The sequence below is a fragment of the Phascolarctos cinereus genome, unplaced genomic scaffold, assembly GCF_003287225.1.
Source record: "Phascolarctos cinereus isolate Bilbo 61053 unplaced genomic scaffold, phaCin_HiC Scaffold_1;HRSCAF=81, whole genome shotgun sequence".
Taxonomy (NCBI): domain Eukaryota; kingdom Metazoa; phylum Chordata; class Mammalia; order Diprotodontia; family Phascolarctidae; genus Phascolarctos; species Phascolarctos cinereus.
The window spans coordinates 22,403,600-22,424,536 of NW_027555514.1; the positions used below are offsets into that span (position 1 = coordinate 22,403,600).

Here is a 20,937-nt window from a genome sequence, read left to right on the forward strand (position 1 = left end):
TTCATTTACACAAGCAAAGGATAAAGAGACCCTGAGGCTGGGAGCCTGGAATCTGCTTCTCCTGTGGCTTGCCCATCTCACAGAAAATGACAGAAAATTAAAGTGGGGGAGAGACAATGTGGAAACACAACCTGGCACCTGAGCCGCTGCTACAGCTCACACTATTTCCCCACCTCCCACCCCAACGGGGGGGGGGGGGGGGAGGGAAGGGGGAGAAGGAGAGGAGGGACATGGCTGTTCACACCACCTGGATGAGCTGGAAGTCACCAACCACAGACCTCCCAGGTACCAGAAGGACTGCCGGGATTCTCCATCCCTCGCAGCTGAACTCTTCTAGGAGTTTTCTCTCCCATCCCTTGAAAGAAGGTCTCATTCCCTCTCTGCATCTTAGGCACTTAGTCTGGTGCTTAGCACGTAGGAAGGGCCTGATAAATGTGAAGCAGTTGTACTGGAGACAAGAACCCCCTTTAGGGTCACACTTTGGCCCCCACAATTCTAGATTATTGTCAGGAGCTTTCTACATATTCTTCCTACCCCTGGTCCATCGAATCTCTAACCCATTCCCCACCACACTGCCTGAGTATTCTTGTCAACGCCCCTGGTACAGCGCCACAACTCCCTCGCTTGTCCTCTCCTCTCACTCAGACCCTTTCCCCTATTACCTTCTTCTTTATCCCTGTCTCACAGGAAGAGGAGGCCCTTCTCTTTGCCAAGGCCAACCCACTAACATGCTCAAGTGATCCCCTTCCATCCCTTCCTTGCCAGCTCACTCCCACTCATCTTCATTCTCTCCCTGTCTCCTGGCTGCTTCCCTACTGCCTATGAAGAGGAGGGAAGGAAGATGTCTCCCCATCCTCCAAAGTCGTTCCCTCGATCCACATCCCACTTGCCATCTTCCTGTATCTCACCTCCCTTTTCTAGGTAAACTTTTTTTTTTGTGAGGCCATTGGGGTTAAGTGACTTGCCCAGAGTCACACAGCTAGTAAGTGTTATGTCTAAGATGGCATTTGAACTCAGGTCCTCCTGAATCCAGGGCCAGTGCTCCATCCACTGCACCACCTAGCTGCCCCCTAGCTAAATTTTTTGAGGAATCTACAATCAGTGCTTCCACTTCCTTTCCTCTCACTCTCTTCAGAACTCTCAGTCTGGCTTCCAACATCATCACCCAGCTGAATCTTCTCTCTCCAAAGTTATTAATGGATTCCTTAATGGCCAAATCAGAGGCTTTTTCTTGCTCCCTATCCTGCAGCCTTCGACACTGTCCACCTCTCTCCTTCTTGATATTCTCTCCTCTCTAGATTCTCATGACGTGGCTCTCTCTTGGCTCTTTTATCTTATCTGACCAATCTTTGGTCTTCATCAGAATCTCCAGCCAGGTTCACCGCTAGTCAAAAGTGGCCCCCAAAGCCCTGTCCTGGGCCTTCTTCTCTACCTCTGTACTGTCCTGGTGACCTCATCAGTTCCCATAATTATCCTCTCTATGCAGATGATTCACAGATCTATTTATCCAGCCTTGACTTCTCTCCCAATCACCAGTTTTGCATCTCTTCACTGGTTTTCTTGGAGACATCGTAAACTCAACATGTCCAAAACTGGGCTCGTCATCTTTGGCCCCCACACTCCTCACTTCCTAATTCTGCTGTTACTGTCAAAGGCACCACCATCTTCCTGGTTTTGAAGCCCACATGTCACCTGTGACTCCTTATTCTCTTTCATCCCTCATATCCAATCGGGTGACAAATCCTGATGAATTTGCCTTCACACCATTTCATATACATCTGTGTATATATGCACGTGTGTATGTGAGCACGCACACTCACATGCACCCCCAGACTATCACAATAGCTCACTGGCTCTTCTTCCAGTCTCAAGTTTTCCCCTACTTAGCTGTCAAAATGATGGTATAAAGTACAGATCTGACCATGTCACGTCCCTAAGTCAATCAACTCCAGGATTAGAATCAAACCCTGATGGGCTTTTAAAGGCCTTCATCATCTGGCCCCTTCCTATTTTTCCAATCTTCCTCTCCCTTCCTCTGCCACCATGTGCTCTTCAGTCCAGTGACACTGGCCTGTTGGCTACTCCTCCAACATCTCTTGACTCCTGCCCCCTCCCCTGGCTGTCCTCCAAGCCTGGAATTCTCTCCCTTCTCATCTCTGCCTCCTGGCTGCCCAGATTTCCTTCAAGCCTCAGCTAAGATCCCATCTTCCTAATCCTTCTTCATATCAGTGCTTTACCTCTAAGATCACCTCCAATTTATCCTGTTTACATAGAGTCCTTCACACGTGGTTTTTCCCCACTTTGAGGGCAGGGCCTGGTTTTTGTCTTTGCATCTTGAGGGCTTACTCAGGCCAGGGCTGTAGCAGGCACACTGACTTGACTCCATAACCTTCAGTGGCTCCCCATTGCCCCTCTCCTTTCAAAACTCTACATTCCGGCAAAACGGAGTTATTCTTCGTGTCCATTCCCCTGCCCCCAATTTCTCTCATCTTGGTGATCTTGCCTGGGGCATTTCTCCCACTGGGAATGGGTTCTCTAGGCCTTGATTGTTCAAGGCCCAATTCGCTGACACCTGCTTCACAAAACTCCTCCCCCAGCCCTTCCAGATGAAAGCAAGTTCTACGAAAGCAAGCTCTCTTTTACCCTTACACTAGGTCCCCTCACATCACAGCACATTCTCCTGCAGAGAAGAGACAATGTGGTATTGACATCTCTCCTGGCATTCCAGACACCTAACAGCATCTTCAACACAGCAGGTGCTTAACAAACATTTGTTGAATTGGAGTCTACAGCTGCCAAAAAGAGTTTCAAAGCCACCCAAAGGCCACTGTCTTTCAACCATTACTGCTCAAACCTCCTTAAAATAAGTAAAAAAAAAAAACCCAACAAAAAACAAAACCCCAACTCCTGTTCAAAATCTTTTTCTAGTCTTTTCCACATGTGTGGATGTCATAGTAATAATGCATTAAGTTATAAGAATCAGTGTTCCAAACACAGGAATAATAGTATGTATGGGTCAAGCTTCTGGCTTGTTAGAAATGAAATGAATTCAATATACTACCATTAAGCTCTGGGTTTCCCAGCCCATTAATTCCAATATGAGAAGTGGGGTGGAGGGGTCAGCAGCTGGGTTTCTTGGCCTTAGCTTTCAGTGAAAGGTCACTGACAACAACTGCCGTTATTCCTTCCAGACTCATCTTTTCCTTTCCTTGTATTCCAGCAGTTTCAAGTCCTCCAATTCCTGAAATTGACGAACCTGACCAAAACTAAGGCCGCTTCCTCTGGTATATGAGGAACTCTGCTTATCCGGCAGACATTTGAAATGCCCTCTCTCCTCCACCAAGAAGAATGGATTCCTTAACTCAAGTGTCTCCTACCCTGAGTAGGGGAGTACAAAGGGCCTTCCTCTACCCATCATGTTTAGGGTCACAAAAAGAACCTTAATCAGCACTGGCCAATTTCCCAACATAGCCCTTCTTCTGGTCTACGGCTTATTAGTCTTGTCAGTTCCTACGGACAACAGTAACTGGACTACCACTAACAGGCTGCTGACCAAAATGAATTGATTAATTAATTTAAAAAGATGGCACTGACCCCCTGAATAAAGGCTCGCCTTAAATTAACTGCTTACCTCTGCAAAGTAAGATTTTCTTTAATTTCTCAAAATTTTCCATTTGGTTTATGCTGACTAGAACAATAAAGTTTTAAACAAAAATTCTTTGTTATGGTTTAGGAAAAAAAGCAACTTACTGAGGCATGGGAGAAATTATATTTTTCCTTTCCCATTCACACAACGGTTAAAAAATGGCTTTCTCTAAGTGATACGTCCAAATGCTGTTATAGCACTTTGCAAGTTGAATTCAACAAGCCTTCGTTTAACACCTACTACGTGCTAAGCACTGAGAGGCACTGGGGCATACAGACAAAAACAAAAGTCTCTAAGAACCCTACATTCTACTAGGGTTTGGGGGTGGGGTGAAGTAAATACAAAATCTATGCAAATACAAAGTGATTTCAGGGGGAACCACTAACAACTGGGGTGGGGGGGTTAGGGAAGCCCTGGTATAACCAGGTGGCATTTGAGCTGAGCCTTGAAGAGAGCAAGGGAATTCCAAGAGGCAGAGCATTCCACAAAGAACAGGGCAGGAGATAGAATAAATTGTCAGGAAAACGGCAAAGAAGCCAAAGCAGTTGAGACAGGCCATGTGTGAAGGTGGGGGAATGCTTAAGCAGCCTGGAAATAGAAACTGGATCCAGGCTGAAAAGGGCATTCAGCGCCAAAGCCATGGAGATCATATTTTATCCTGAGCAATAGGCGGCCAAAGAAAGCAGTACTTTCAGAATATCAATCTGGCAGCTGTTTGGGAAGGATAGAGGCTGGAGGCAGGAGCCCAATTAGGACACTAGGCAATGGTTCAGATGAGAGGCGATAAGGACCCATGAAAGTGGAGAAAAGATGGTGGAGAACATTTCCAGAGGGTGAATTAACAGGATTTAGCAAACGATCTCACATACAGGTGGGGGGAAAATGACAAGAGTGACTCCAAGGACTATAAAACTGTGCATACCCTCTGACCCACCAATAGCACTTCTAGGGCTGTATCCCAAAGAGATCACACAAATGGGAAAAGGACCCACATGTACAAAAATATTCATAGCAGCTCTTTTTGTGGTGGCAAAGAATTAGAAACTGAGGGGATGCCCATCAATTGGGGAATGGCTGAACAAGTTATGGTATACGAATGTAATGGAATACTATTGTGCTCTAAGAAACGATGAACAGGTAGACTTCCGAAAAACCTGGAAAGACTTGTATGGGCTGATGCTGAGTGAAGTGAGCAGAACCAAGAGAACGTTGTACACAGTAACAGCCACACTGCGCAAGAGCCAACTTTGACAGACTTAGCTCCTCTTAGTAATGCAATGATCCAAGATAATTCCAAAAGACTCATGATGGAAAATGCTATCCACCTCCAGAGAAAGAACTACGGGGTCTGAATGCAGAGTGAAGAATAGTATTTGCTCTCTCCTTTTTGTTTCTTCTTTCTCGTGGTTTCTCCCATTGGTTCTAATTCTTCTTTACAACATGACTAATGCGAAAACATGTTTAATATGAATGTATACGTACACCCTACATCAGATTGCATGCTGTCTTGAGGAGGGAAAGAAAATTTAGAACTCAAAATCTTATGGAAGTAAATGTGGAAAACTATACATAAATAAATCATTTTTAAAAAAGAAAGAAATAATGAGCAGGTAGATTTCAGAAAAACCTGGAAAGACTTGCATAACTGACGCTGAGTGAAATGAGCAGAACCAGAACATTGTACACAGTAACAGTCACACTGTGCAATGATCAACTTTGATAGAATTAGCCCTTCTCAGCAATGCAATGATCTAAGACAATTCCAAAAGACTCATGAGGGAAAATGATATCCACCTCCAGAGAAAGAACTACAGAGTCTGAATGCAGATCGAAGCATACTATGGTCTCTCTTTTTTGTTCTTCCTCATGGTTTTTCCCTTTTGTTCTGATTCTTCTTTCACAACATGATAATGTGGAAATATGTTTAACACGATTGCACATGTACAGCCTATATCAGATTGTATTCTGTCTTGCGGAGGGAGGGGGAAAACTCAGAAATCAAAATCTTATCAAAGTAAATGCTGAAAATTTAAAAAAAAAAAAAGAATGATTCCAAAAACACAGACCTGGGCGACTCAGCAGAAATAGGGAAGGAGTAGACTTAAGAGAAAGCTATGAGCTATGCGTGCTTGCTCAGTCTGGGGTCCCTAGGGAATATCTCAGGGGACATGATAAGGCCTGGAATGCCTGCCTCTTCATGTTGCCTCCTGGCTTCTTCAAGTTCCAACCAAAATCTCATCTTTTACAGGAAGCCTTTTCCAACCCCTTAATGCTAGTGCCTTCCCCTCTCTTATGATTTCCCATTATCCTGCATATAACTTGCTTGTATAGACTGTCTTCTCCATTAGATTAAGAGGCCTGCAGGCAGGGACTATCACTTGCCTCTTTTTGTATTCCCCACTACCTAGCACAGGTGCCGGGCACGTAGTAGGCACTTAATAAATGCTTACTGACTAACCACCAATCAGTTGGAATGAGACTGGAACTCAAAAGAATTGGACAAGGGCTGGATTTGGGAGTCATCTGCATAGAGGTTATAGGTGCATCTAAAGGAGCTGATGAAATCACCAATACATGGGAAAAAAAGGGCCCAGGAATAAGCCCACGGGTACACACACCGGAAAGAAAACTATTACGGTAATGGAATTTACTGTACCACCAGAAAAAGTGAATAGAAAGAATTCTGAGAAAAGGGGTGAATACAGAATGAAGCAAGCAAAACTAAAAGAAAACAACCAGGAAAACACAAAGAAACGTGACCAGGAAAACAGAAAGCAAAACAATGAAAGACTCAGAACTCTGATTAATACAAATAACTAATGGTAACTCCAAGGACAGTCTGGACTTCGTAAGCAGAGACGTGAGACAAGTGTAGAATAAGGCACACAATCTTAGACGTGGACCACGTGCTGGCTTGTTCTGATTGTACCCGTTTGTCATCTGGGAAGTGACAATGACATTAAAAACCATCAGCAAACATTTTAAAAGGGCATTAATAAGGAGCAGGCAAATGAGTCAGGGAAACCACCTCAAAGGCTGAGAAAGACAAGACTCAGGGAAGCCGCTGGCTGCACCAATAAAGAGGTAAGTGGTGTCCTTGGAGAGAGCAGTCTTAGCGTGTCCTTTCTGGCATCGTTAATGACTGTAGCATCAAACAGCGACTGTCAATTCCTCCCTGAAACACTTTCTGGGCTCTATTCACAGAGTCAGAGCTGGGGATGGCAGGGACCTTCTAATCCCACATCTTCATTTTACAGGTGAAGACCAAGATACTCTATGCTTAATAATCCTTCAATATGGCTGGGAAAATAGCATAAGGAAAATGAGGGAGCAAAGACAGGACTGTGGACAGAGTACTGGACAGAGGACCTGTATAGGTCTCATGGAGCTGCTGTAAGCAATGAGATGTTAATAATAATGATAGCAGCTAACATTTATATATTGCTTACTATGTGTCAGGCACTGGGCTAAGTAATTTACAATGATTATCTCATTTGATCCTCAACACAACCCTGAGATGTGGGTGCTATTATTATCATCCCTATCTTTCAGATGAGGAAACTGAGGCAGACAGCAGATAAATGACCTAGGTACCCAGGGTCACACAGCTAGTGAGTGTCTGAGGCAGAATCTGAATTCAGGCCTTCCTGACTGGGGTTTGCACTCGGCCACCTAGCTGACCCTAATTCATGTCAAGAATTTTGTAAAACAGTAAAGCACCCCATTATTAACTACTATTTATAAACCACTAGAGCTGTTAGTAAATTACGTTTTTAGCCTTTATTTTTTAAAAGACGGGGTTTCCCTATCTCATCCAGGCTAGAATACAGCCAGATCTATCACATGCTGATCCCACTACATATAAATCAATCAACCTGGGAGCTTCAACCTGCTCCATTTCTAACCTAGGTGGGTCTACACCACCTTATGCACCCCAGCATTGCCCCCCACCCCAGGCTTGCCATACGAATACAGACCTTGTTGTGTACACCTAATCAACATTGCCTCGGGCCCTGCCCCCCCAACTCAGAGCTCCACCAGCCTCAGTTTCCTTGGTAGCTGGGATAGCAGATATGTACTACTATGTGCCACTGGCAATGTTGTTTTAAAAGAAAGTGAGAGTCCAATGTCAAGTCAAAGGCAATGAATTACCGCACCTAGTGTGATTCATGTAAAGATGACCACATTTATGAACTGGGTGACTTTTACACAATTCTCAATTCAGGTCAACAAACATCTTTTAAGCACCTACTATGAACAAAGCATCCAGTGCTAAGTTCTAGGGATACAACATTAAAGATGAAACCAGTCTCCTTCTTCAAGTAGTTTACAGTTTACTAGGGCAGAGGGGTCAAACTTGTCCCAGACCAGATTTAAATGTGACAGTGAAATATTTAACAAAATAAAAATAGAATGCAACAACAATAAAGTCAATTTGTGATTTTCTAAGTCAACACACAGGACAGGGAGGGAGAGAGCACTGACACGGGGCAAGGGGAGGGAGGATATCAGGAAGGGCTTCCTGCAGGAGATGTTTGAGGCCCCCTCCCTGTCCCGCCCCGGCCATGAGCCTCGAAAAAAGCTCCGGATTCCAGGACAGAGAGGTTACTGAGGAGTGAGAGAGGCAGGAGACAGAATGCTCAGCCTGGAGAACAGCTCGTAGGCTGCTCTGACCGCAACATGGGGTCCATGAAAGAGGTCTGGAAACGTTGCCTGCAGTCAGACTGCACAGGGTTTGAAATGCCAGGGTGAAAAGCTTGTAGGTGTCTTGATGAATCGGTGAGGCACTGACGCCACAGGGGCAATGACTTTGGAAGCTGTGTGCAGGGCTGGATGGAGGGAAAAGGAGATGAGAGGCAGACTGGCAGACAGCAGCGGCCACGCCAGATACATATGGCAGAGGCAGAACAGGCTACGTCCTGGGTTCTGGGAGGAAAATAATGAGCTCTCTCTACAGAGGGAGTTTGAGATAAACTTACAACATCCATGGAGAAATGCCCAGCAAACAGCTGGTAAAACTCCCTGAGGGAGGAGTGGTCTCTATTATCAGCCTCCAGATTTAGTGATATTCCCACTCAGTTAGCAAATCATCATTTGGTTCCAGCCTCATTTCCATTTTGCAGAAGAGAAGCAGGATGGGGCTGTGAACAAAGCAGGAATGCTCCTGCCGAACAAGGAATGAATGATGGGTGTGCCACTTGGAACTTTCCTGGGCCTCAGTCTGCTCACCTGTAAAATGAGTGGGTCAAATGAAAGAAATGATAATGCCCCTCACAGAGAGTCTGAGTTTCAAGATACAGGAAGAAGTTATACCATGTTTCTGAGAACTCACTGTGTCAGCAGCAAAGTTCAAGTCAAGCTGCTCCCTGTCAACCCACTGCCGGCTTTGCTAACCTATTCATTCATTCATTCATTCATTCATTCATTCATTCATTCATTCATTCAGTAAAGAATAAGAGAATAACTCTCTAGAAAATACTGCTACACAGCAGTTCTCATTATTTTTGGCTTGCATATTACTTTGGAGTAGCCCATTTATCCTACCCATTCCCTCTTTTCTACTTCAAAAAAGAAAAACCAGGTGCTATTTTTGCTTGAGTAAATTATTATTTGGGTCACCATTTAAAACATTTGCATTGATGTATGGTTTTTCAAATTCCAATAAGAGTAGGATATGTTTTTAAAAAGCTAGTCAAGTCAACCGGCATTTATTAAATACCTACTATGTGCTATGCATTGTGCTAAGCACAAGGGTTACAAAGAAAGACACGAGACAGGCCCTACCCTCAATGGGGGCCACAGCAAGTCAAACAGTATAGAGGAACAGGAAAAGAGCGCCCAGGAGAGAGGCTTGGGGGACCACCATCGTTAGCAAGTGACGGAGATGGAGATCCAGCAAAGGAGAAAGGTGAGAGGTCATATATGGTTCACAGTTTGTTCCACGGCCAGACTACTTGAAACTTCTACTCACTCTGATAGTCTCAGGTATAATTTCATGCTATCTCAAGTAAGCTGTGTTCTAAAAAATCTTATTTGAAGATCTTCTGGACGATAGAAAAATCACCTGGCTTACAAGCAGAGTAGTTTCACAAACAGGTAATTCTACTTATCATTTGTGAAGTTAAAATGAAAGAAGAGGCTTCTCCTCCATGTCTACATATAGGGAAAGTTTATTAAATTAGTCCCAATGTGGAAAAAAAGCTTCATTCACCCTTCCAAAAGTTGTGGAAGCAACAAGAGGAAAGGGTCATTTATTTGATGTCCTGACCAACAAGGAAGCTGTTAAAGCAGAGAAATGATGGGAGCCTACGGGGTGATGGCATTTCTGTAGAATTTAAGACTGTGCAGAAGAGATGCAAGCATAGTCCAACATCCCAGATCTTGGGAGAGCAGATTTCAAAGGGTCTAGAAAAGGATAAGCAGGATCCCATAGATTCTCTAGAAGAAATCAACCCAGCTGGAATGACAGGCTTTCAAGAATGACATTCTGGAGACAAGAAGATACTATTAGATAAAGAAAAAGGGGAAGTCTGAGGAGACTAATTTGTATTGACAGGAAATTCAAGTATTTTAGTTTCTAAAAAGACAGGTCTAGAAAACAGGCACAGGGCAGGTAAGCAAACAGATCAACAGCTTGGAATATAAAGCTGGTGAGGAATGCTGATGAAGGTGGCCAAGGGATTCATTTATAAATTATGGAAGAGAGGGTCAAAGAAGGGCTGGGCCTGTTCCTTCACCACGAATGGATGATAGCATACACCAAGGCAGAGATCAGACTATTTAATTCTTCTGCTTCTGTGTTCTCTGACAGAAAGAATGACCTTTGGATTGGAAAGGACAGACAGAAATAGCCAAGAGGGAGCTGCAATCCAAGATAACCGAAAGACAGTGAGAAATCCCCTCACTGTCACTGGGCCCAGATGAACTGCCACCCAGGAACCTAAAAATGAAGATGTAGCTGCTAAGCTGCTCTCAGTGACTTCTGAAGGATCACGCACATGGGGTGGAGACAAGATGGCAGCACTAGAGGGAGAAGCAGAGCCAAGATCTACCCCACGACTCCTTCAAACAGATCTAGAAAATGCACCAGACAAGGCCCAGTGGGGAAAATCCAAGAACAAGTCACAGTGAGGAGTTGTTCTTCCAGCTCAGCTTGTCATAGGGAGACAGAAGTCTTAGGACTTTGGAGACAAGGCTGCACCCTGGGGCAAAGAGAGATTGCAATGCCAGCACTGAGGGGGCCCAAGCACGGACCATGTGCAGGAAGAGATGCCAAGTAGCATCTCTGCGGCTCACCACCCAGTTCTAGGTCACAGATCCAGGGCTGACTGAAGAAGGAATCTATACCTACAGGATGGCGTTTCAGGGTGAGTACAATTAGGGCTAGGGTTAAGAGCAGGGACTCACTTCCAGCCTCCAGCCCAGTGTGAAGCCTGCAAAGGAATACCCAGGGAAGCTAGCTCAGAACAAAGAGGAGCCTGCAATTCTGTCCCTCTGAACCAGCAGAGCTTTCCAATCGGCTGGCAGGGGCCAAGTCCAGCAGCAGTCTACTGGAACTCCAAACAGGGCAAGCCCAGAGGCCAGTTGCTCAGGAACTTGCAGAATTAAGATGAAAAGGGCAGAAACTGGATTCTACTCTGGATCAGATCACTTTGGAATCACTGAGAGTTTGTAAGTTCTCATCACGAGCTGTCTTTGAGATCCATTGGAATAACACAACACCTATTACACTACGAAAGCAGCAAAAGGGCATTCCTTCCAGAAGTGCACAGAGGCCAGCCTCAACGTCAAGTCCAAAGTCAGGTGGTATGCTGAAAGAATGAGCAAACAAAAAAGAACCCCACCGTAAACAATTATTATGGGGACAGGGACATTCAAGAAACAAACCTAGCAGTAGAAAATGACCCTAAGACATTTACAAGCAAAGGATCAAAGAAAAACAAACTTGGGCACAAGTTTAACTAGAATTCCTAGAAGACAGGGAGGCAGAGGTGTTTTTGCTTTTTAAGTTTTAAAATGTTTTTATAAATCAAATGATAGTGCTAGAAGAAAAAATTGGAAAAGAAATAAAAGCTATGGAAGAAAGAACTAGAAAGGGAACTAAAAACTTGGCATCAGAGGAAGAAAAACTTAGCCAAGCAACAAGCTCCCTAAAACTTAGGATAAACCATACAGAAGATAATGACTCCACAACACAACAGGAAATATTAAAATAAAGTCAGAAGATTGGAAAATTTAAAAAAAGAGAAAAGAAAGAAAACTTAAGCTATCTCATAGCAAAAACTGCCCTGGAAAACACATCAAGGAGAGATTGCTTAAGAATCACTGGATTACCTAAAATCCATGACCAAAAGTCTACACATCACATTTTACGAAATCATAAAAGAAAACCACCTAGAAACAATCTACCAGTCACATCCTGAAAGAAAGGCCCAAAATGAAAACTCTGGGGAACATTACAGCTACAATCCCAAGCTTCCAGGTCAAAGAAGAATACTGAAAGCATCCAGAAAGAAAGAATTCAAGTATCAAGAATTACAGAACCACACATTACTTAGCAGTCACCACTATAAAGGAGCAAAGAACTTGGAATACAATGTTCTAGAAAGCAAAGGACATAGGCTTACCACCAAGAATAATGTCATGTCGTCAGCAATACTGAGAATAATCCTAAAGAAGGAAAAATGAACTTTTAATGAAAAAGAAGGCTTCCAAGCATTCCTCATGAAAAGACTAAAGCTGCATAAAAACTTTAAAGTACAAACACAGGAATCAAAAATAACATAAAAACAAGGATAAACTCTTTGCATCCTAAGACAGCGAGATGACACGTGTGACTCCTAAGAACTTTATCATCACTGGGGTCACAGAGAGAGTCTAATTGGACAGAAGGCCTGGGAGCTATTCTGTGATATTTTGATGATCTTGAATGGAAAGGGAAGGAAAGAGGAATACAATGGGCAGATAGGAAAAATGAAGAAAATTATCTCATATGATGGGTGTAAGAAAGTAGAAGTCTATATAAAAAAGGAAAAAGGGGTAAAAAAGTGGTTGATAATTCGATCTCATTCTCATCTGAACCAGTCAAAGGAGGAAAAAATATACATACAGCAATAGGTTCAGAAATGTTTTACTTAATGGGCAAACTGGAAAGAAACGGGAAAAGAGAGAAAGGGGAATGAGAGGGAGAACAGATTAAAGAACAGATTAGTTCTAAGCAAAATAGACTCTAAGGATGTACAAAAATATTATAAGCAGTTGTTTTTGAGGTGGCAAAGAACTGGAAACTGGAGAGGATGTCCACCAGCTAGAGAATGGCTGAACAAATTACGGTATGTAAATGTGATGCAATATTACTGTACTCTAAGAAATAATGAAGCAGATGGTTTCAGAAAAACCTGGGAAGACTTGTATGATGCTGATTAAAGTGGGAGGAGCTAGGAGAACAGTTTATTCAATGACAATAGTATTATAATGACAAACAGCTGTGAAAGACACAGGACCTCTGATCAACACAGTGACTGAACACAATTCCAGAAGACTCATGATGAAGCCCATTTCTCAACAGAGAGGTAATGGGGCTCAAAGTATAAACTGAGCCTTTTTGGGGATGTGACCAGTTCAGGAATGTGTTTTGCTTGATGATACAGGTTTGTAACAGGAGTGGGAGAGAATGTAATAGCAACATCAGCACAATGTAAGAAATGGCAAACATAAGGAATTTAGAGAAACATGGGGAGACTTAAGTCAACTCGAGTCTTATTTCGCAGAAAATATAATAAATCTGTACATTTACCAGGAGAAAAAAAAACCTTAAAAAAAAAAGATCGTGGAGAACAGACTTACTGCAAGGCTGAAGAAGAGCAAATGTTGTACAGAATTTTTTTAAAGGGAGCAGAACCTGTAAACTAAAGGCTCATGAGCTCAACTTTGATGTTTAGCAAAATTCTAGTACATATTTTTAAAGATATAGTTAATAAACAACCAGAAAAGAAAATGGTGAGCACAAAGACCCAACATAGCTTTATCAAGAACAGATCATGTCAAACTAAACCTTAATTCCTTTTTTGGGGGGAACAGGGTTACTAGACTAGTAGATCCCTTGATATATCTTATCTAGATTTTAGCAATGAACTTGACAAAGTCTCTTATGTTATTCTTCTGGACAAGATGGAGACATGTGGGTTAGATACACTTACGTGGATTTGGAACTGGCTGAGCGGCTGGACACAATGGGTCATTAATGGCTAGATGTTGGAAGGAGGTCTTTAGTAGAGTGCCCCAGGATCTGTCTTTGGCCCTGCCAATTTAACATTTTTATTAATAATTTGGATAAATGCATAGATGGCATGCTTATCAAACTTGCAGATGACACAAAGTTGTGAGGAACAGCCAACAGAGATGATAGAGTCAGGACCCAATAATTCTTGACAAGCTAAAACACTGAATGGAATTTAATAAGACAAAATTTAATAGGGACAAACATAAAGTCTTACATTTATGTTCAAAAATATCAACTTCAGGAGCACAAGATGGGGGAGGCATGTCTAGAAACAAGTTCATCTGACAAAGACCTGGGAATTTTAGTTGGACTACAAGCTCAAAATGAATTACCATTATGATATAGAGCCAATGTGATCTCAGGCTGCATTAAGAGAGACCTAAGTCAAGGACGAGGGACACAAGAGGTCTGCAATCCAATGCTCTATCAGATCCTATCTGGAGTACCGTGCTCAGTTCTGGGTGCCATATTTCAGGAAGCACACTGATATGTTGAAGAGCATCCAAAGAAAGTTGAGCAAAGAATGGCCCGGGAAGGTCAACTTAAGGACCTGGTACGATTTAGCCTGGAGAAGAGAAGACTTAAGAAGAACTTGAGAGCTACCTTCATGGATTTGAAGGGCTGTCATGTCACAGAGGAATCAGACTTATTCTGTTAGATTCTAATAACTAGTAACAATGAATAGAATTGGCAGAGAGGCAGATTGAGGCTTGATTACATCCCAGTTAGCCAGAAGCAGGAGAGGCTGCCTCAGGAGGTGAGGCCTTTCCTGGTACTGGATAGAGATCTTCAAGCAAAGGCTGGGGGGTAGGGAATGGATTTGGCCTCTAATATCCCTTTCAACTTAAGATTCTATATATAAAAGCCTAGAAACTTCATGGGGAAAAATTTAATAGTTTTTAAAACCCGGGAAAATATCTGTTATCTTTTAGCTTTTAAATGGCCCAACAATGATATTCTTTCAGTAAAACAGCTTATATGCAAGTATCACCCCACCTGGCTTCTTTAGCCCCCTTAAACCCCTGCAGTCCCTTCAGCTGAAGGAAACTTCACTATCACATTAATAATATTAAAAAGACTGGGAGAGAAATGATGGAGAAACTTCCCCTTAACAACCCCCATTGCCCAGCGGTCACACACACGTGCACCCTAATTCTAGGTTCCTTGGCCATCTCCCCATACTCAAACATATACACCAAAACCTCCAGCTCCCTCAGTATTCAATATATGTACTTCATACTTCAAAAGACACACTATTTCATCACTGAAAACTTTTCCCACACCTTAACATATAGATCTTCACACATTATTTCAGCCACAAAAGAAAAAAATCCCCCAGGAGTCAATATTCGGTGACGAGTCTCTTAAAAAATCTGGCAAAACTGGGAAGTTCTCAGAGAGAGAACACCCCCTCTCCCCTACCCCAGCCTAGTCCTTGAAGCCTCTCCAACTTAGAAAGAGCAGTAGAAACTTACGCACTCTTGGCAACATGTTGGGGACCCAGGGTTACCACTACATCATGGTAAAGAGAGGATATAAGGTATACTGTAAAAGAGAAAGCATTTCATCACACACTCTGTTTTTGATCATTTGTTTGCCAATCACGCTGATTAAGAATAAAGCTTTAACAATCTGACATGCAGTTTTATGCACATCCTTGTCTTTTTAGGTTTCCCAGGTTCATGATGAAACACGCTACCCAGTTCAACAGAGAAGTGATGGACTCAGAGGGCAGATTGAAGCATCCTTTTTTTTGGGACATGGCTTAATGCTGGAATTTGTTTTGCTCAACTATATATGTTTGTAATGGATTTTGTTTTCTTGCTTTCTCCATGGGTGGGGAAAGTGGAGATGAGAAGAGAATTTGGAACTGAAAATAAAATAAAATAGGATTAAAAAAAATTTTTAAATAAAATTTTATTTGTAAAATGAGGCTAACAATACCAGTAACTCCAGCCTCACAGGCTTGTGTGAGGATCAAATGAAATGACACATTGAAAGCACTTGATGAATCTCGATGTCAATTACCATGCATGTGTCATATACAACAGTGCCTGGCAAAGCAGGTGCTTAATAAATGCTTACTGACTGACTGACCTACCTAACGCTAAACTCCAGAAGAATAAAGATCTCTTATCTCAACTTCCTTTCTCCTCCAAAAGCTGCACAGGGCCCTGCACAGAGTAGATAATAATTTGCTGGATTTGGGATCACATTAGCATTACCTCAGCTAATCCCAATAAATATCAACTCATAATCAGATGACATGATTAAATGAGATTCATGCTGTCCAGTTCTCAGAGTACCCCCCTCTAAGAACCCCACTGGGATACTCCCAATAAATTTACTGAAGAAGGTTGGAATTTAACTCTCTATCTCCTCAAGAGACTCTTACTCAGTTAAACAGGACAAAAGTTCAAACCCAGATGGGTGATCATAGTCTTTCTAGGAAGATAATAGAGTCCAGTGGTATTTCATGTGGCTGTTGCTATCATAATCCTCTAGGGACTATCTGTCTATCTCCCCTCCTATCTCCCCTCCTAGAACTCTCCCCACTGTTATTACTTTCCCTTTCATTAACATAATGTGTCACTCTCCTAGATAGAAAAGCAACAGGGTTAGTAACTATGTGGAAACCAAACTAAAATTGAGGACCAGATCTCAATGTAAAATGAGCTGACAGGCTGCCCACAAGGGGCAAAATAGCCTCTTTCCCTTTGTGCTCAACACACCTACTTCTAGATACATTAGGAAGAAACAGACTCAGGAAATAACACTCACACGACCACAAACAGTGCTTGACTCAGTTTCCTCAACTCTAAGACCAAACAGCATTAGTTTTTAAAAGTTTTTAAAAGTCTAACAAAGGCTTACCAGAGTGAGTTTGCATCCAATTCCACAATTCATCTTTATTTCTCCAAAAAAAATCGCCATTGCCAATTGAAATAGTAAAGGACTGTTTATTCATAGCCTGAGCACCCTTTCCACTTTGATCTAATAAAAAGGGTTTATCCTTTAGACACAGAGACCTCTGGGTCTCCCAAGGCTTGATACTCTTTGAGCTAATAGATTTCATCTTTGACAAAACAATTCCTTTTATGCCTAAGCTACATGGAAAAAAAAAATTCATTACATCTTCAAAATTCTTTAAACTGGTCAAGCTGACCCCAAAAATTCTCTTTCTCTAAAGAAAGTGGAACCAAATCTTCATTAGTATATCAAATGAAAAAGCCAGTTAACAGAAAATACAGAGTGGTATATTCAAACACAGAATGTTAACAATTCAAATCTGATTGGTGGATAAGTCCCGCTGGACTCTAGTGTTCCGAACAAGTTAAATTCGTTTGTCAAAATATAGCTAAGTAACCATAATGCTCAAGAAAAAAAGAATTTCAGAGAAAAAAAGAATTTTAAGGCCCTGGCCAGTCTACTGCTTCATATGGATCATACTTTCATGGAAAGAAATGTTACATACCAAGACACTTCAGAAACAACTCAAGGTTACCCTTATTGCCATAGAAAAGGGGCTCAACCTGGCTGACTCATGTTTTTTTTTAATCACCTGAACAGCAGCACTGTTTAATGACTGTTAATAAAGCATGCTCGGTGGTACAACACAAAGCTTTTCATCCTATGGCACTGGCCAGAAAAGGATTCCCTGGAGTCAGGAGAAAGCTGGATTCAGTACCACCTCTCTATTTGCACGTGCTCTCAGTCCCCTCCTCTCTTGTCACCTCTCGCAGATGACAACCTCCATTGCCCTCTCTCAAATCTTCAACCTCTGCCTACTTTACTGATTACTTTCAACTGACTTCAAATATGCCCAAGTCTTTCAAAACTTAAAAACAAATGCATTCACTAGCACCTACAATCCCTGCTACCTATTATCCTATACATCTTCTCCTCTTCCCAGCTCAATTCTGGGGAAAAAAAAAACACTCTCCCTGTCTCCACTTCTCTCTCTCCTCCTCTCACCCTCTACAGCCTGAACTCAAACTACTCTCTCTCTAAAGTTACCAATGATCTCTTAATTACCAAACATGAGCATCTTTTTTCAGTCCTTATCCTTTTCAATCTGTATCTGGCACTGTCAATCCCCAGCTCCTCCCAGATACTCTCTCCTGTCTGACTGCTCCTTCTCAGTCTCCTTGGCTGGCTCCCTATTCACTACGCTACCTGTGAGCACTCCCCAAAATTCTGTCCTAGGCCCTCTTCCGTCTCTACACTCTTGGAAACCTTATCAACTGACATGGTTCAATCACCATCTCTATGCAAGTAACTCAAATCTCTATAATCAGCCCCAGTCCCTAATGAAATTCAATTCCATATCACCAACTACCTACTGGACATTTCAAACCGGATGTCCCAGGCATCTCAATCTCAATGTCTCTCACTTCCCACAATGCATCCCTCCCTCTTCCAGATATCTGTGTGGCTGTGAAAAGCACCACCCTTCCTGACTGACTGATCCTTGCAGTCTTCCAAACTCAGCACTGCCTTCCTCTGCTCACCTCACGTCACTTCCATCAGTCACTTCTCTCTCCTCACAGCCACCACCTGAGTTTAGGACCTCATTTCTGTTCGTCTTTTTTGTGTCATGGACCCCTTTGGCAACCTGGTGAAGCCTATGGACCTTTTCAGAAAAAATATTTTTTAAATGCCAAAAATAAAACTTGCAATAATAAAACCAATTACATTGCAAGTTGTTTAAAAGAAAAGGCCCGTAAACTATGAGTTCAGATCCCTTAGTCCAGGCCCCTGGAGGTCCCGCTGCCCAAGTCAGTTTCCTTGAATGCAGTTCTCAGCGTGTCAGTCCCCCACTCCGACTCCGCTGGTGATGTCTCTAGGTTTAAAGATCAACTCCTCCATTTAGCCTTTAGAGTCCTTCACAAACTGACCCCAATCTATCTTTCCAGCCTCACTGAATGTTAACTTTCCCCTCTATACTGCAATCCAGCGTCACACACTGTCCCACCGTTATCCCTGGACTCAGGCCATTTATCTCCCAGGCTTGGAATGCACTCCCCTCTTCACCTTCAGCTCATTCATTCAAGAAGCCTCAGCACCACCTCCCAACCTGACAGGGTTCTTCCTCCCAACTACCCTGCATCTAACTAGTAGGTACTTATTCTCTTTTCACATTTATGCTGCAGGTACCAGTCATCCTTGCCATCAGAAGACACACTCCAGGTAAGCAGGGATTGTTTCAATCTTTACATGCTAAGCCCCAGGGCCCATAACAGGTGTTTAATAAATGCTTGTTGATGGAAGAACCAAACACGGACAACTATAATACAAAATACTGCACGGTGAGTGTATTAGTTATTAAACCAAAGTACTAGGAGAAGTCATTACCACGGGTGGTGGATGGGGAAGGGCTCTATGGAAGGGGTGACAAGGGCATTGGGACATAAAGGCGAGGCCCCTGCAGGCATGGGGAACAGTGTGTCCAGCGGGGAGTGTCCTACTTTTCTATCTGGACCCAAAGGGCTCAGCACACAGTTCGGGGCTTGGCAGGCTGATGCTTCGTTCGGTCCCTCCTGAGAGTGAATGACCAGGTCCTTTTGATCGCATTGGATGGGGGTGTACGGCCAGCCATGTGAGATGGGGGAGGCACCAGAGGAGTGACAAGGGCCTGATGCCTGGCACGCAGTAGGAGCTTAAGAGAGGCAGCCTTCGGAAGGAGGAGTCGGAGGGGACCGGATCGAGCTCCAAAGCCTGGGAATCGATGAACAGAGGAGGCATTGCTATGACCTAAAATACTGTGGCACAGACCTTCGGGGACCCCCCTCTCCATTTCACACATGAGGAAACTGAGTCCAAACCCAGACAGGTAGTGAGGCTGCTTCCGAACCCCGGGGTGCACCCCCGCCGCCCACCTCCCCAACACTGCCCAGAACGAGGTCGCGGGGCCGCAGAGGCCTCCGCACCAAGGTCACAGCTGCATGGGTACTCCAGAGGGGAAAACTGAGGCCCAGAAGGGGGAGGGCTTCGGCGGGGTCACCGAGGAGGTAAGAAAGAGCAAAGCTGGGGAGGGGCGGCCCCGCACGAGGCAGAAAGAGGTGGCGGAGAGCGGCGGGCTAGCCCGAGGCTGGGGATACTGCGCATGCGCCCTAGGCTTCCTCGCCGCGCATTGATCCGTCTTCCCCCTGCGCATGAGCATTCACTTCACCGCCACTGGGGACCGGAAACTTCTATCCCTCCGCCGCTGCGCGCGCCCCAGGGCGCCGGGCCGAGCCCTCCTCACCTGCGGCCTTGTCTGCTGCCATCTTCCCCGCCCGCTTCACGCGCCTCCCGGCCAGCGGCGCAGCCGGGACTCCGGCGGGGGCGACCGCCGACTCGCTGGGGTGCCAGCCTTCGCGGGCCTCGCCGCGGCCCTGGCGGGAGCGCGGACCGGCGGCCACAAGCCCCCGGCCGCTCCCGCAGCCGGATGATTGCTTTTCCCCAGGCGCTTTGGCGAAGACCTCCCGCCATCCACCGCCGGCGGCCGCCCCTCCCCCTTTCCTGACACGCGACTTCCGGGTGCCGCGCGCGCGGCGGAGGTGGGGGGGCGGGGCGAGGAGAGGAGAGGTCGCGGGAGGGGCGGGGCGAGCATGGGAACGCTGTCGAGGCCACGCCCCGTGTCACTGACGTCGGAGTCGTCGGCCTCCTCCTGCTCCTCGGCACCTCCCTCTGGTCCCCAGCACCCCGCCCCCTCGGGATCCAGGCGCCCCCCCCCCCGGGAAGGCGGGGCGCTTTGGGTGCTATCCCTGCGGGATGAACTTGGATGGACTATTACCGTCATCATCATCATTATTATGTTTATTGCCTAAGAAGGTCTGCTTCGCCGTGGCCTCACTCACCCGCCTTGGAACTTTCCTAACCATTAGTGCTCCTCCCCCCCCAGAGAGTAAGCTCCTTGAGGGCAGGGGCCGTCAGCGTTTTTGTATCTGTATCAGTGCGCAGCGCGGTACTTAACTGCCTTGGATTTATTTTGTATTTAGTGATGAACATGGGCCCCACAAAAGAA

At 44.4% G+C, this 20,937-nt stretch overlaps 1 protein-coding gene across 6 annotated transcripts in view; it reads right to left on the bottom strand.

Moving 5' to 3' along the window:
- The window catches only part of CNOT10 (CCR4-NOT transcription complex subunit 10), a 65,676-nt gene extending 45,222 nt beyond the window's left edge, over window positions 1-20,454 (bottom strand). For 3 of the 6 annotated variants that reach the window (XM_020993207.2, XM_020993208.2, XM_020993206.2), the window contains exons 1-2: window positions 20,176-20,452; window positions 13,846-13,946 (exon numbers count right to left, since the gene is read on the bottom strand). In XM_020993207.2, the coding sequence (XP_020848866.1) occupies window positions 13,846-13,946; window positions 20,176-20,402 (328 nt within the window). In that variant the 5' untranslated portion in view covers window positions 20,403-20,452. Of the gene's footprint in view, window positions 1-13,845; window positions 13,947-20,175 lie in introns of all 6 variants that reach the window. The other 3 variants (XM_078151222.1, XM_078151217.1, XM_078151224.1) reach the window with 3 other exon arrangements.
- Between the last annotated feature and the right edge of the window lie 483 nt (window positions 20,455-20,937).